The 13,452-nt window shown below is 34.4% G+C and overlaps 1 protein-coding gene across 1 annotated transcript; it reads left to right on the forward strand.

Annotated features, from left to right (window-relative positions):
• Nucleotides 1–4,638: 4,638 nt before the first annotated feature.
• Nucleotides 4,639–13,215, forward strand: LOC106465999. Its single transcript, XM_013926248.2, has 4 exons — nt 4,639–4,866; nt 10,049–10,192; nt 10,680–10,772; nt 11,294–13,215. The coding sequence occupies exons 1-4, from the start codon at nt 4,809–4,811 to the stop codon at nt 11,482–11,484; spliced, it is 486 nt and encodes a 161-aa protein (XP_013781702.1). The 5' UTR covers nt 4,639–4,808; the 3' UTR covers nt 11,485–13,215.
• Nucleotides 13,216–13,452: the final 237 nt, after the last annotated feature.

Consider the following 13,452-nt stretch of genomic DNA (forward strand, 5'->3'; position numbering starts at 1 on the left):
TTCGGGTGCTGTCAAACATGGGCTTGGGGGGTCATTTGGTAAGAGTAGGGAGTGAGCGAGGCTTCTGGTATGGTTTCTCTGCTTTGAAATGGTATAATTCAAAAGAGCAGCCGTGGGTGAGGATGAAGTCCTCTATTAGTTTAAAAGCCGTGAAAACTTTCATGAAATGAGAATGTGAACCTTTTTCTTGGATGTGATTCCGTGAACTGCATGGATCGTTGAGTTGGCTAAAGTTTCGAGGGCTTGATGGATTTCTTCTGTGGTATAGGATAGGTGAACGTTTCTGAGAAATACTGTGTGGAGACTGTGGCGTTACGTTGGGGGGGGGGGATGTTACAGGCGACGGGTGGGTTCGAAGACCAATGGCGGCAGAGGTAACAGAGATCTTCGGGTGTCCTGGGCTGGAGGAGTATACTTCCCTTGCGGAGACAACGGGTGCGCTCAGGGAATACGCGGGCTTGAGGCTTATATCTTCGGATAAAGGTGGCGGTGTCCCAAGGAGAGAAGTCGAGCGGTCAGTCGATAATTACCGGAGGAGTTGGGTAGGGGAGAGTCTGCTTACTGGCAGGAAGCATGGTAAAAACCATACGACAGTTATCAAAGTGCGTCTTATCAGCTTGGCTGTTAGACTAGAATGATTTCGTTTGTGAGTTGGGGTTTGTTTTGTTGCCTGGTAAGTTTATAGTGATACTTCCTGGTTTAAAAGCATCTTGCGGCTATTCTTTTAGCAGTCAGTTGAGGTCAGCGGCCTCTGACCCTTTAGCGAGGACGCCGCCTTTGGCTAGACGCTTGATAGCAGTTATGTTTACTTCCGGCAAATTGCGGTTCTCTGTACTGAACTAGGATTTCTTGTATTATTATAGAAACTGAGCTGTTTTTTTTGTGTACTGTATTTGTTTGTACGTCTGTGGCTTTTAGATTTTGTGATGTATGCTTGAGATCAGTGTTTGACTCTTCAGTTTTTCGTTGTTTCTTTGACGTTACTAATATAAAGTCGTCTTCATTGTTTGCTTTGTTGTGTTTTTGTTTAACTTCCTTTGCTTCTTTGTGTTGATATTCATGTTCAGCTTCGTTTACTTCTAGGGATTTTGTGGGGGGGGGGGAGGTTGATTTGATGTGTTCTTCTTGTTGTTCAGAGGTGTCGATTATCTCCATATCTGAGCTGTGTGAACTTCTATGTTTACTTTATGTGCGGATATCTTCTTTCGTTTTTGTTTCCTCCGTCGTTTCATTTTAAATGTATAGTCCTTTTTTCGCAATGTTTATTAGGTTTTGTAACTTAGAAGTTATGTCCTTATCAAATGTGGGTTGTGTTTGTTCATCCAAACCAAACATATCTGTAGGATAGCTAATGCAAGCCGTCTCCAACCATTAATAGTTCCTTTAGTTTGCCGGGCTTGATCTTCGTATGCCGAAGACTTCCCGCCGACGGCGTGCTGTGTGTTGCTGTTGGTTGCTTTTCTCTTCTCGTTTATTAGGGAGCTTTCAAAGAAATTACTCGCCCGCTTTGAAGCTATAGTTTGATTGAAAGATTTAAGGAGAGGAGCAAGGTACGTCTTTTTCCTTAGAAATCTTCACTGGAATCTCTCGTAGTTTTCTCAGTTTCGTAACCTCTTCCTCCTTTCCAAATTATAATTTTAATGTTGTTGAATGTTTATGTAGATACGACATGAAGATCGGAGTAAACCGCACTTGCTCTGACTCCTTTCAGGGCAAAGTCCATGTAGGTATCTTCATTTACATTCTTGTGTTGTGCATAACATATTTAGTTCGGTGTTGTATAGTCTTACACTAAGCGAACAGTTCCATATATGCGGACAACACATTTCACACGTTTGAAACTAATTTAATACATTTTACATAAAATACTCTTTAAATGTCTTTGTTTTAGTACAAACTAGTGTAGGGTTTAAGGTCTAGTAGCAGGTGGCCTTATTAAATCCTTATTTCTAAAATAAATGTTTACAGGTGAGAGGTACTTAGGTCTACTTCCATCCTGTATGTAGTGGCGATCAAGTTCACAGAGTTTGTCATTCTTTTGTCAATTTCTCCCAAAGTAATTTAGAGTATTATGCAAGAGTCTATCAGCTATTGTTTGCATGTTTGCATAAATTTTGATGAGGTGCTGCGGGGACTTCATATGTTGTAGTAATAAATTGTGTTTTGTATAGATTGGAGTTTATTTATGTGTTTGGGATCTATGTTTATCCATGCGGGGCAAGCATATTCTATTACGGAACGTATATGTGTTTTGTATATTTTAATAATGTTGTCAGGTGATGTTTCCTGGTTTTTGCCTGTTAGACTTCTTGCATAATTTCTACGTTTCCAGATTTTTGTTAATATATTATTCGTATGTTTTACCCACGTTAGTTTCGGGTCGAAAGTTAATCCTAAAGATTTGCAGAGGTTGTGGTCTGGAGAAGTGTTCCATTCATGTATAGTTTAGGTGAATCTTTTTTATGTCTCGTAAAAGTAAGTAATTGGTTTTAGGAACGTTTATATTTATACGATATTGTTGGTAATAGTCTTTTATACTATTTAATAATGGTTGTACATTTGTTGCTACTATGGATGGGGTGGGGCACTTTTCCAAACCGCAAAATCGTCCGCGAATTGTGATGCGAACCCATGATTAGGGTCTTTTAAAGGCATATTGCTCACGTACATGATGAATAGAATTGGGCTAACTCCTCCTCCTTGGGGGACTCTGGGGTGAATGGCTCAGAGTAGGTTCTTCGGATATTTATTTTACAATTTCTATTTTCCAAAAAGTTAGATAGCCAGCGAATAATCTCCCGCGGTAGTTCCAATTCCGTCATGCGGAACCTAAGACCATTGTGCCATAAAGTGTCAAAAGCTTTCTCGACGTCGAGAAAGCAGGCGACAGCGCATTGATTTTTATTAAAACTATCTATAATTGTTTCTGTTAATATAACCAAGTGATCTGTTGTCTCTGAATTTTCTAAATCCATTTTGGATTTCTGGTAATTTGGGGTTAATTTAAGGTAATTTGAGTCTATTGCTTATTATTCGTTCGAGAATTTTTCCTACACAGCTGGTCAGTCTGATCGAGCGGTTGTTGTTTGGTTTATTTGCTGTCTTTCCTTCTTTATGGAACATTAGTACGATCGCTTGCTTCCAAGAAACCGGGATGTATCCAGAACTTAGTGATAAGTTAAAAAGTGCTGTGAGGTGTCCATACAGTCTCCGAGTACCTTTTTTGAGGAGGATAAACTGTATGCCGTCTTCTCATGGTGTTTTGTTTTTGGTAGTTTTTATAGCTTGTTATACTTCTGTTTCTGTGATTGTTTTTGTGAGCGGATATGTAATTGGGTTTTCTGTTTCATCAAATCTCATAACTGTATTTTGTATGTTAACTGGGAATTTTGGTGTGTACATGGTTCTGTTTAGTTTAATTTGATTGTTAACTTTAATGAAGAAGTGTACATTCATGTCTGGTTCTTGGTGTGTTTTGAATGTGTTTTATAGGTGTTCTTTAAATACCTTTGCCTTTTCAGTGTTTGTGTCGTAGTTTTCTATGTAAATCACTTTTAAATGTTCAAACTACCCGCCAAAGTTAAGTTAACATTATATTTGATAAAACACGTTAACGTTTTTATGTTCATTTGGAATAAAGACTTGGTTCTTACTTATTTGTGTATCGGTGATGCTGTATTCTATTATATAACCTGAAAATATTTTAACAAACCTATTTACATAGGTTCATATGAATCCATGCTAGAAACGCTTGTGCTGACATTAAGTTGCTTATTGTTATATTATCATTGCTTACGTTGTTGATATGACAATGTTTGTAAACTGATCTGTCGGGAATCAATTCTTGGTTTAAAAAATGGCCATTAAAAAACGTGTGGTACCTCTTATAATGTTGATACCATAACAGATACCCCCCCCAAAAAAAAACAACAACAACAACAAACAAAGACACCGTGTGACCTTATTTTTCCGTATTTAACTACCTTTAAATCTAAGAACATAAAGCATTTCATAGGGTCTTTTTTTTTAATGGTCAACGGGCCACATTTGTCTTCCCTTATGTGTTATGAAACGTTTCAATAAAAACACGGTATGTGTGTGTGTGTGTGTGTGTGTGTATGCGTATTTTGTTTTACCAAAGTCACATTGGGCTATCTGCAGTGTCCACCCCTCATCAACTATGTAAATCCGAAGACTTACCGCTGTTTCTCCGGGGGACGAAAAAGAGGGAGTACAATACATCTGCAGCACTAATCAATCACAGAGTAGTCAAATCAGGGTCTGAACATGAAATAATTGTCCTGATAAAAGCTCGCAAATGCCATTAAGTGTTGAGAAGTCCTCCAATTTCTCTCAGTATTTTAACTTTTTTTTTTTCAATTGAAATATTTATATAATTATGAGATGAATTGAACATATACATATACAAAATCATCTGATTTCTGTACAAAGCAGCCTAAAAATGATTCAAAGTATTAATTATTTTCTAAAAAGTGGAGAAGTTTGTTTGTTGGTAGTTTAGCACAAAGCTACACAATGGACTATCTGTGCTCTGCTCACCATGGGTATCGAAATCCGGTTTCCAGCATTGTAAGTCCACGGACATGCCGCTGTGCCACTGGGGGGCGCAGTGGAAAAATTGATTGATACAGAGAACGCAAAAATTGTTGTAATAAATGATTAGCTGATCGATAGAGTTGTTTGTGTACTGATATAGAGTTCTGTTACACTGAGAAACTAAGATGAATAACCTGCCAAGAGTTTAAACAAATAAACGAAAATATTTCTAAATCACACAAAATCAAAGAATGAAATTACTTTTTTTGTGCTTGAGTTTACTCGTGATATGTTATATCTCAAATACAGGTAATATTTCCAAATATTTCAATAAAAAGTTAAAATAGTTTCCAGTATCATTGGTATTACTATTACTAAGCTTTGGCGATAAGCTAGAAAGCTAGCACGTAATAGTTACTGACCTATAGGTAATTTATACTAAGTGTTGTAATTTTAATTTTTAATTCTTCCAATTTACAAGTGTATAGAAAAACATACTGATTTTAAAATAAGTTAATTGTAATTATACCTAATTTTGTGTATAATATATACCTAAAAAATATGTGTATTTTTCTTTTTATAAAACTTGATATGGTTAACTATCTATTTTTCTGAATGTCATTTATATGTAGAGGTTTGTTAATGAAGATCTAGCATGAAAGAATGTAGAATTTTATAAGAACGTGTAGTAAAATTCAAACTTTGATGGAAATTGTCTTTGTAATAGATAACAAGTGATATTCATGAGAAAAGATAATCCTTGCAATCCCAGGATTCACAATATTGGAAATAATTATGGAAACACACAGGTGATACACATACAATGGGTATTTGCAACTAAATAATCAATTTGTCATCAATACAATACACTTTGTTACAGAAAATACAAAAGAAAAAGCAAATAAGTTGTACAATGTAATTGTATTTGTTTTAAACAAAGTAGTACACCTTGTTTTCATGTTGTACTATGTGTTTAGTGGTGTGTGGTTGTGAAATATTGTTTCAAATGTCCTTTATTATTACCCGTAATATGGCCAAGTTGTTGTTTTCATGTTGTACTATGTGTTTAGTGGTGTTTGGTTGTGAAATATTGTTTCAAATGTCCTTTATTATTACCTGTAATACGGCCATGTTGTTGTTTTCATGTTGTACTATGTGTTTAGTGGTGTGTGTGGTTGTGGAATATTGTTTCAAATGTCCTTTATTATTACCTGTAATATGGCCATGTTGTTGTTTTCATGTTGTACTATGTGTTTAGTGGTGTGTGTGGTTGTGGAATATTGTTTCAAATGTCCTTTATTATTACCCGTAATATGGCCAAGTTGTAAATTTCTATATAAACCTATATGCTTTAATAATATTCATACTGGGTCTTTATGCAATTGAAACCATGATACCAAGTATAACTTCACCATATTTGCTGCATGTGTGTGATCACTGTCTTGCTGGTAAATTAATCACTGCCCAACAGGTCTTGTTCTTGAGGGAATGACCTATACCAATGATAAGAATTTGTTTGTATCTGTAAACAGTTAGGGTACTATCAACCTTGCATAGTTCTCTAACACCATTGGCTGAGATACAGCCCACACTTGTACTGGTCCTCCAGCTTCCTTCCTTGTAGATGTTTTAAGTTGGTCATGATAGCATTCTTCTCCATTCTTTGATCTGATGTCCATTTCAGCTTTTTGGTTTGGTTATCTCTGATAAACAGTGGTCTTTTTGAACAGCAACACATCTATTGAGGTCATTTTGTGCTAGTCTGAAAGTAACAATCTTACCTGTACATACAGCTAGGTCATCAGCAAAATCATCAATGGATTTTCATGTATCAGCTAAAAAGCAGGCCCTAAGTTACTTAAAATAATTTTTGAAGAGTTTTGGATTTTCTACCGTGATGACTCCTTATTATCAACAGTATAAGTTCCACATACTTTTTCCAGGTTATCATACAGCTCCTACTAAAACATGAAGTTTTGCCTCAATCTGCCCCAAGGGATAACCTTTACCAAACAAAAATTTGATATCTGCATGTTTGATATATGGCATTTCTTTCTTGGGAGCAATGAGTGCATTTAACCACATTACTACTAGGAATAGAATGAATACCTGTACTTTTATAGGCCTTATGCTGGTGAGACATTATCTTATTGGTTGGATGACAGCCAGTCACAGTGAAAACTATGAACTTTGATGTACTTCATTTTCATAAATAATGGGGGAACAATCCTATAATATTTGCATTTTATTCAGTATTTCCATAATTATTTCCAGTACTCTATAAGATATACTAATAGTATGGTGTTTGGTTCTGGTGTTTTTAAAGTTAAAAAAATGTATTAGAATATTGTTAAGGCTGTAGTCAGAATCAAAATATATTGAATGGCTACTTTATTAGGACCTACAAAGAAAAACACAGACATATATCTGTAGTATAAAATTTCACTTGTTCACATACACAAAGTAGATGGATCTTTTGAAGTGTCATGTGTTTCTAGAAATGATCAGTCATATCATGAATGTCTGTAAGACAATGGATAGGAACAAATATTTCTTTAACTTGCAAAGAGGTGTGATGATAGGTACTTATCTTGCAAAAGTATCATTTACAAAGACCATTTCTTTGACCAGCTGTTGAAAAACATCTGTCATCAGAGTCTATCAAAAGTAGTAAACATTAAGGAAAAAATGGTAGCTGCCAATTTTTGAGGACTGACTGAGAGAAAATATAATTGAATACACTGTTCCACTTGATTAGTTTCTTCAACAGTAATCTAGATTTGACCATTTTCAACCATATATTGAAAAGAATATTAATTAAAAGAACTTTTATACAGCAATAAACAACCACTCCAAAAGCTGCTCATCTCAGATGTAAATGAGAAAGCACAACTTTGGTAGTGCTTAGAGCACATAATTGGACTGCAAGTGACGGGAAGCATGTGATGTGGTTTGGTGAGTCGCATGTAACCCTCTTCTCCATACTGAAAATCACAAGGAACTAGTCCTACATGTGTTGCTCTAACAGTGAACCTGCTGGTACAGTGGTATAAGGAACATTCTCACAGCAAGAATTGGTTTCTTTAGAAAGGTAAATAACATACACTATCCTACTAAAAGTCATGGGACATGGGTAGTTATGAATAAAACATGTCTTTATACCAAGAAATTAATTATGTGTTGGCCTGCCTTTGGCCGTAATGACTGCTTAAATACATCGTGGAAGACTGTCTATTAATTTCTGGTAGAAAGCTGGTCATATTGTGCTCCACTCCTCCTTTAAAGCATTAGTAAACTCTACTACTGAAGAGGACCATCTTGGCCTTGCCCTAATTCTGTATTCCAGTTCATCCCAAAGATGTTCTGTTGGGTTGAGGTCAGGGCTCTCTGCTGGCCACTGCAATGTTCCAATGTTATTCTTTTCAAACCACATGTTCACAATCCTTGCTTTGTAACATGAAGTGTTATCGTGTTGGAAGATGTGAGGGATGGTACCATAAAATTACCACAATGTTGAACACACAAAGTTGTTCAGAACATCAATGTAGGAATCAGCATTCATGGATCCATGCACTGCGACCAGTGGACCTAATCCATACCATAAGAAACACCCCCAGACCATGACACCACTACCTCCAAACTTCACTGTTGGGACAACACACTCGGGTAATAAGAGTTCTCCAGGCATCCGCCATACCCAAACATGTCCATCAGACTAGAAGAGCATGTAGTATGACTCGTCCCTCCACAGGACTGACTTCCATTGATCCATGGTCCAGGTTCGGTGGGCCTTGCCTTATGCCAATCGACAGTGTACATTTGTTTTTGTCATCAGCAGCTTGTGGGCTGCAGCTCTTCTGTGAAAATTCATGGCATGCAGCTCTGAACGTGTTGTGGGAAGACTTGTATGATTGCCTGTGGCTGCTCATATCTCCAAACACAAATTCTCTAGGGTGTGATGGCAAAATGAGGTAACTAGCCTTCTCAAGGCACATTGGCTCCTGTCAGTCAGTATTTTACACCTACCTGGTTGTTTCTTGGGCTCATTGTCACTTGTGTACTTCCATTTCTTCAGCATGTTGCCAATTGTCAACTTGGGAGTGTTTAATTGCTGCACAATAGTATGTACAGACATTTTCCCCAAATGATCCAACCATCTTTCTCCTCTGACATTCTGTTAGCTCTTTCCATGTACTCGTCATTTTGTGTGTAAGTTCGAAATGACTTCCGAGTGAATCACTGATCACCTTTATAGGCCAAACTATTTGCATATTTCATCTTGCCCCCAATTTTCCTGCAATCAGAGGTTTGTCCCATGACTTTTGGTAGAATAGTGTATAACATGTACCTAAATATTGCTACTAGTCTCATCCAACCACACTGCTGCATTTCCATCCTGATGAACAAGGGTTCTTCAAAAATGATAATGCAATAATTCACTGTGCTCATATTGATCAAAATTGGTTGAAAAAGAATGAAAATGACTTTAGTCTTCTTCTTTGAATAGCACAATCAATAGATTTTAGTCCAACTGAACATTGTTTGAGAAGTCTTGTAATATCACTTTTATCAACAAGGTCTGTGAATCAAATGTAATTTATACTTCTCAACAAATGGACTATAATTGAACAATATACCTTCTGACATCTCTTGGAGTCTGAAATGCTGAATCTGTAATATTACTCCAGCAAAAAAGTGATACAATTGAATATTAAGTTAAAGCCCTAAGAAATTAGCTAGGTAGATTATAATAGAGTATTAAAGAGCAAAGATATTGGGAAGGAAATAAAAATGATGCATTTTTTAAAATGAGTCTTGGTTCAAACAACTAGAGCTATGAAGATAGATTCAAACAAAAGGTAGGAATGTCATAATTCCAGTTTTAAAATAATAAAGTGCAATAAGTATTACAACACTTTTATGTGAAATTAACTGATGGAAACAAAAATGTACTTTTGTTTTTGTTTGTTTTCTGAAATTAGTTTCAAAAAATCTTTTGTGTATATTGGAGGAAATTGGGAAGCTTATACAATTGGATCACAAAGAATTGCTTTGGAAGTGTGACTTGGAACAGTGGGTTAAAAGACAGGATTCATGTAACAGACATGTATATGAAGGAAGAAACTATAAAGGGAATATTTTCACTGTTACAATAATTTACACACAAACCTCTGTCGTTTTTGTATATGACTGAATATGCAAATATATTTTGTTATAATACTGTATACACTGTTGAGTTAATTTAGAGGGTAAAATTTGGTTGGGTCTCTGAACCTGCTAGTGTTTTGTGTAAAGTAAACATCTATCCTGTTTTGTTTGTAGCATATCTACAAAACCAAAGTTCAACTCAAGTTCCTTTGGCATACAAAAGTACAGTCTTTCATTTGTACATTTATGTAAAATAACACTCTAAACAGAAGAGATTAAAGAGTATTGTTTAAATTTACCATTTCTACTTTGAAAAAAATTAATTATTTGTGGTTTTTGTCAGATGCAAGAACTCACTTAAGTAAAAGGTACATTGGATTCCATGACAATACCACCAAGTGGGTTGATTCAGGTTGTGAGTGTAGAAATTATTCCTGTGGTTGTTGTGCCCATCTTGAGGTCCCCAGAGTTGGATTGAATGATACAGGTCAGTATCTTAAGAAAAAGTATATCTTCCTTAATAACTTTTAGATACAGGCTCTTATCCATTTTATGCTTATTAAGAGTAACTGAACAAATTAATATAAAAACATGTCAAAATACAAAACTCAATTAAGAGGATTTCTGAAGTGAAATGATGAGGGTTTTTTGTGAGTTGCTTTTAGCCTGAGGTTTTGAGATTAAGAAACCTTAAAAACTATTAAAACTGATGACCAGAATCATGCTAATTAATAGAAAGGATCATTCTTTCTTTTCTATTATACTTCTCACTTTATCAACATCTGAAATGAAAGCTAATTCAGGAATTAGAAATCTGGGTCATTGTTGGCTGAAGAGCAAGTTAAATGTTTCACAATTGCTCCTACTGACTACTGAAATTTATTCTTAAGCTTCTTTATTTTGTTATATTCTGACTTTAAAATTTTTTAAATATATATATATATATACATATTAGTTTTTTTATTCACCATTAGGTTGTGTGAATTTGACATATCTGCCCAAGGATTATGGAATTTCTTTCACAGTGACCATTGATAATTACACAGTGTTTAATGCAACTGTCTCAGGTAAAACTTGGATTGCATAAGTCTTACCACAGGAACAGCTCTTTACATTAAACATGTATTCATACCAGTATGTTTTATTATTAAATATCTATTACAAGTATTTAATAATTATATGTATATATTGTCCAGTAAAAACATCTAAATGAAATGATTTGAAGTTTGAAGTAACACATAAAAATAACTCTCAAAAAAGCATGCAAGGAATTTCTGATTTAAACTAAAAGAAAGCAGGTTAAAATAAGTATGCTTCAGTGAAGGTACTTTAATACTTAATAATATATGTAGAGTAAATTACTACAGTTTAGTATGAATGATAATCTTTAGATTAAGGTACTGATATATGATAAGGAACAATCTACAATATAAACTAGTTAGAGTACCAAAAGTTCAGTGTCAACTCTGTATCGATTCCAGTTTGCTGCTGATATTCTAATTCTTAGCAGTGTAGTTTCACTGGTAGAGTCAGATTGAGATAATAGAGAATGCAGTGTTGTAACTACACAACATATTTTTGCTTGCAGCCCACAATCCTCCTCCCTTATGTTTTGGAGCTCCAATGTTGAAAGAGTATGCTGACTTATGTCTCCACTTCTATAACATTACTATATCTTTGCATAAAGCTTTTGGATGTGTCAAACTAGAAGCAAGACTTCACCATCTGGTTGTGGCAGAATATGAGCTAGGCTGCTTTTCAGTGGGTCATGATATTTAATATATTCCTACCTATAATAAGTTTTAGTATTTTTTGCTAAATCTATAGAGAACAAATCAAACTATTGAATTTGCTTTCATATGATATTGATCTAAGTATATATTATCTAAATGAGTTCATGCCAACTTTATGATAGTAACACAAATACTTTGTGTAAGTAAGTAATTATTAATAAGGACTTCTCAGTTAAAGTGTGTGTAGTAACATGTCAACTATATGTGCTATATCTAATGCCAATGAAGCCTTTTAACCAATATTTAGGGCTCCTCAAGTCAGCTGAGATACAACAGCCATAGTAGTGGTTTAGACACTATTTTTATTAGCAACTTGCTTGACAACTGTTTGGTATAACCTGAATTAAGTTGAAGTGTAATTTTTCATCAATTTTATTTATTTCACAAGATTATTTTTAACACTTTATTACCATTTTAAGGTATACTATATTCTTTCTTTCATTATTTTATTGGTTAAAATGTTTAATATATCTAATTATTTTTAACTAGTTGGAGTACCCATCAGTCAGATGGGTGAAATAAAAACTAGTTTGTAATAAAGGATAGGAAAGTTTGCTTCTATTTTTTCTTAACATAATAAACATATGTAAAGGTACCAATACTGAAAAGAAAGACATGCTGTCTTCAAGAATTCTAACAATAGTGGTTACATAGTTCATTCTAATGCTGAGGGATATACAACATTGGTAGTTTTTCTTAAATTAGAGGGGGGGGGTGTCCAAACCCCTCCCCCATGTCATCCTGATCAAGTTTGGTACTGATTGATCAAGAAACATATAAGAAACAGATACACACACATATTGATGTTTCTTTATATAGAATTTGTACTATTATACTTTTATTTCAATTATTTTATAATGTTAGCTTAGTATATGGATTATAATTAATCTAAATTTCCTGAGCTGGCCAAACTTTGCGAGATATTATTGGGCTTATGGCCAAAAATACCATAAGTAGCAAGGATACCTAACTTATGAAACAGTACATTCTAATTTTTACTAGAACAGTATATTTAACTAGCTGTACGCATTACCACGTTGATTTTTATTTTTGATGTAAGTAGATAGCTTGTCCTGACAGGAAGTTAATATTAATTATTATGCATATCTTATACTCAGTTGAGCATATTTCCTCATTAAAACCAATTTCTAATATATAATGGCTGGCTAGAATATAGCCTACAAATACTGATTAAGAAAAAAGCATAAATTTACTTTAATTGTGGTATTTCCTTGAATTTTATTGACCCATGATAGTGTGGCAATATGGTTAATAACAAGGAGGAACAGTTGAGAAATATATACTTTTTTAGAAAAATGTATAAAGAAAAGGTAAACCACAAAATTAGTAGAATTAATAAGCTTACTTTAGCAGTCATAAAGCAAAATAAACACCCTTGGTAAAAACACAACCTGACTAAGTTGAGTGATATAAAAGCTAGGTTACTTATTTTTGTTTTATTAAAATATGCTGCTGAAAACTATATAACATATCTAATGAATTTACTATTATAACTATTCGTTTGCCTAGTAAATCAGACAACTCTGTTAATGCACTTGAAAAGCTAACTTTATTACTGTATGTAATTTTTGAAATATATTAAAAATAAAAACCATAATGTATTTGAACAAGGCTAATGTTATAGTCTTACATTATGCTGTAGTATTATGTATTGCCTGTGATTCAAGATACAATAAAAACTGATTGCGTATTTACACACTCTTATCGCTTTTCAAACGTTACTACTGGCTATTCTTCCAACACTTATTTTAAAGAAGAAGTGTGGTTGCAAGCCATTTTAAAAGTGAAACTTCTTGTGAAGTGCATAGGTTACAAATATGCATTACATAAGCTTTTTTACTTCATTGATAACTGCAAAGTAATGTTTATTTTTAAAAAAGATGTTTTACCACTATTGTATGTCACTAGTATCACAATTCCTGGCCAATATGAC

This window comes from Limulus polyphemus, unplaced genomic scaffold, assembly GCF_000517525.1.
Source record: "Limulus polyphemus unplaced genomic scaffold, Limulus_polyphemus-2.1.2 Scaffold2117, whole genome shotgun sequence".
Classification (NCBI taxonomy): Eukaryota; Metazoa; Arthropoda; class Merostomata; order Xiphosura; family Limulidae; genus Limulus; species Limulus polyphemus.

What these genes read in the sequence shown, in the direction of transcription:
- LOC106465999 (XM_013926248.2), top strand. Translation starts at nt 4,809, where the DNA reads ATGAAATTACTTTTTTTGTGCTTGAGTTTACTCGTGATATGTTATATC. An exon ending in ATGTTATATCTCAAATACAG is followed by an intron (nt 4,867 to 10,048) that starts GTAATATTTCCA and finishes GGTTTTTGTCAG; the next exon opens with ATGCAAGAACTCACTTAAGT. An exon ending in AGTTGGATTGAATGATACAG is followed by an intron (nt 10,193 to 10,679) that starts GTCAGTATCTTA and finishes ATTCACCATTAG; the next exon opens with GTTGTGTGAATTTGACATAT.